Here is a 2984-nt window from a genome sequence, read left to right as displayed (position 1 = left end):
ATATATATATATATACTGTATATATTTTAGGGCTGCAAATCTTTGGGTGTCCCACGATTCGATTCAATATCGATTCTTGGGCTCGCGATTCGATTATATATCGATTTTTTCAATTCAACGCGATTACCGATTCAAAAACGATATTTTTCCGATTCAAAACGATTCTGTATTCATTCAATACATAGGATTTCAGCAGGATCTACCCCAGTCTGTTGACATGCTAGCAGAGTAGTAGATAAAAAAAAAAAAAAGCTTTTATAATTGTAAAGGACAATGTTTTATCAACAGATTGCAATAATGTAAATGTGTTAAAACTATTAAATGAACCAAAAATATGACCTATTTTATCTTTGTGAAAACATTGAACACAGTGTGTTGTCAAGCTTATGAGATGCGATGCAAGTGTAAGCCACTGGGACACTATTCTTCTTTTTTTTATTTTTATAGATGTCTAATGATAATGTCCATGAGGTATTTTTAATCACTGCTATGCTTAAATTATAACTAATATTGATACTGTTGTTGATAATATTCATTTTTGTTTCACTGCTTTTGGTTTGTTCTGTGTCGTGTTTGTGTCTCCTCTCAATTGCTCTGTTTATGGCAGTTCTGAGTGTTGCTGGGTCAGGTTAGGTTTTGGAATTGGATTGCATTGTTATGGTATTGCTATGTATTGTTTTGTTGGATTGATTAAAAAAAATAAAAATAAAAATGAAAATAGAAAATCGATTTTTTTAAAAAGAGAATCGATTCTGAATCGCACGTGAGAATTGCAATTCGTACTGGAATCGATTTTTCCCCACACACCAAATATATATATATATATATATATATATATATATATATATATATATATATATATATATATATATTATCAGATTTTCAGTCCAAAAAAGGTAGAAATCTAAGTTATTTTTTAGAGTTACAAGCAAATGGCACTGATTTTGTGAAATGCTGTAAATGTTATTTATTTATCATTCTAATTTAAATATGTATATCATTGTTCATGATGTGCTTTGTGTTACAGTGGCCAAAAATATTCAGTATACCTGTCAAATGACGCCTGTGACTTATTTTTAATGACAACTTAGGCCTACTACGCCACTGTATTTTAATGTTGGTCATTATGGCTGTGACTTGTTTTTAATGACTACTTAGGCCTACGACGCTACTGTATTTTAATGTTGGTCATTATGGTGGTGCCAGTTGAGAACCACTGCAATACAGAAGAGTGAAAACATCTAAAGACGGAACATTCTCATATTTTCCAAAATACTAAACAATGGGAGACGATTACGCCCTGAGACAATCTGGACATTTGTAACACCCACTGAGTGTGTTAACGAATGGGTGCCTTCAGAGCAGCATCGACCTCCTCCTCAGGCTGCAAGGTGTGCCACTGGGCCACCGGACGCCTGGGGTTGGCCAACATGTCGGACCAGTGGCGCAGTCCCACGCCCGAGGCGCCGTAGCCGATCCAGCACTTCCCGATGGGGTCGTTGCTTCCCAATTTGTCGTAGTCGTACACGGTGATCACCACCTGCACTTTCTGGGAGGGTTCCAACAGACGTGAAGGCAATTAAAAAACTTCATCGAATTCTCAATAACATGAGCAAATATCAGGAACAGTAATAAGGATGTTTTGTCACATGATGCTTTGGTTTTTCTCGGGGTTGACACACCTGGATCTGGGAGAAGGGGATCTCGAAGCTGAAGCTCTCGTTGAAATATGGATTCAAAGTGTTTTGTTTCACTGACGTCTTCTTCTTCTTCAGACGCTTGCCGTTGTGCTGCAGCACCACTTTGACGAAAGGATCTACAAAGAAAACATCGAAGTAATCAGGAGCGCTTTCAGCTTACTTACACTGTGCAGTCATTTTAGGGGAATAAATAATTGTTGGACACCAACCAAACCAATTTTTTTTTTTTAAGCAATAATCTCAGTTGCAGAGACAGAAAATAGTAATTTATGTAAATGTCAAATCGGGTGAAAGCAAAATTGAAATAAGAGCTAGCTAGGAGATCAACAGCTTGCTAGCGCAGTTGTTGCTAGGAAGAAAAGTTAATCTGAGGCTGAGTTGATGTGAAACTGTTTAATGTTGCACTTTTTATATGTAGAAGAAAAGTTTAGTCATTTTATTTCTTCTGAGCAACAACTGGAGGCAGTTTATTGTTGATTAACGTTGACCCCGACTTAAACAAGTTGAAAAACTTATTGGAGTGTAACCATTTAGTGGTCAATTGTACGGAATATGTACTGTACTGTACAATCTACTAATAAAAGTCTCAATCAATCAATCAAAAACAGCACTTTATATGCACAAAGGTTTAGTTAAGAAACCATTCTGAGCCTTATCTTATTTAGTTTTTATTTTATATATGTTGACCACGTTAACCCTGGCAATGAACCCTGTGTGTATATGTATGTTATGCCATTGTTTACAAATTTGGTAAATAAATAACCAAAAAATGTATATTTTGTTGTTTTCTTACTGTACTGAAAATGAACCAAACCGTGACCTCTAAACACAAAAATACCGAAATTTTTGTGTACCGTTACACTCCTAATATATGTATATATATATATACATATATACATATTAGGAGTGTGGGAAAAAATCGATTCGAATACGAATCGCGATTCTCACGTTGTGCGATTCAGAATCGATTTTTTTTTTTTTTAAATCGATTTATCTTTTATTTTTTTAATCAATCCAACAAAACAATACACAGCAATACCATAACAATTCAATCCAATTCCAAAACCTAACCTGACCCAGCAACACTCAGAACTGCCATAAACAGAGCAATTGAGAGGAGACACAAACACGACACAGAACAAACCAAAAGCAGTGAAACAAAAATGAATATTATCAACAACAGTATCAATATTAGTTATAATTTAAGCATAGCCGTGATTAAAAATCCCTCATTAACATTATCATTAGACATTTATAAAAATAAAAAAAAGAAGAATATTGTCA

The 2984-nt window shown here is 34.7% G+C and overlaps 1 protein-coding gene across 5 annotated transcripts in view; it reads right to left on the bottom strand.

Moving 5' to 3' along the window:
• LOC133541036 (synaptotagmin-2-like) overlaps nt 1-2984 on the bottom strand; it is a 27327-nt gene continuing 24343 nt past the window's right edge. For all 5 annotated transcript variants that reach the window (XM_061884077.1, XM_061884078.1, XM_061884076.1 and 2 more), the window contains 2 exons: nt 1683-1816; nt 1-1549 (listed from right to left, as the gene is read on the bottom strand). In XM_061884077.1, the coding sequence (XP_061740061.1) occupies nt 1340-1549; nt 1683-1816 (344 nt within the window). In that variant the 3' untranslated portion in view covers nt 1-1339. The remainder of the gene's footprint in view (nt 1550-1682; nt 1817-2984) is intronic.

The sequence above is a fragment of the Nerophis ophidion genome, linkage group LG23 (assembly GCF_033978795.1).
Source record: "Nerophis ophidion isolate RoL-2023_Sa linkage group LG23, RoL_Noph_v1.0, whole genome shotgun sequence".
NCBI classification, from domain to species: Eukaryota; Metazoa; Chordata; class Actinopteri; order Syngnathiformes; family Syngnathidae; genus Nerophis; species Nerophis ophidion.
The sequence above is the reverse complement of the archived record's forward strand: the minus strand, read 5'-3'. Positions and strand labels throughout refer to the sequence as shown.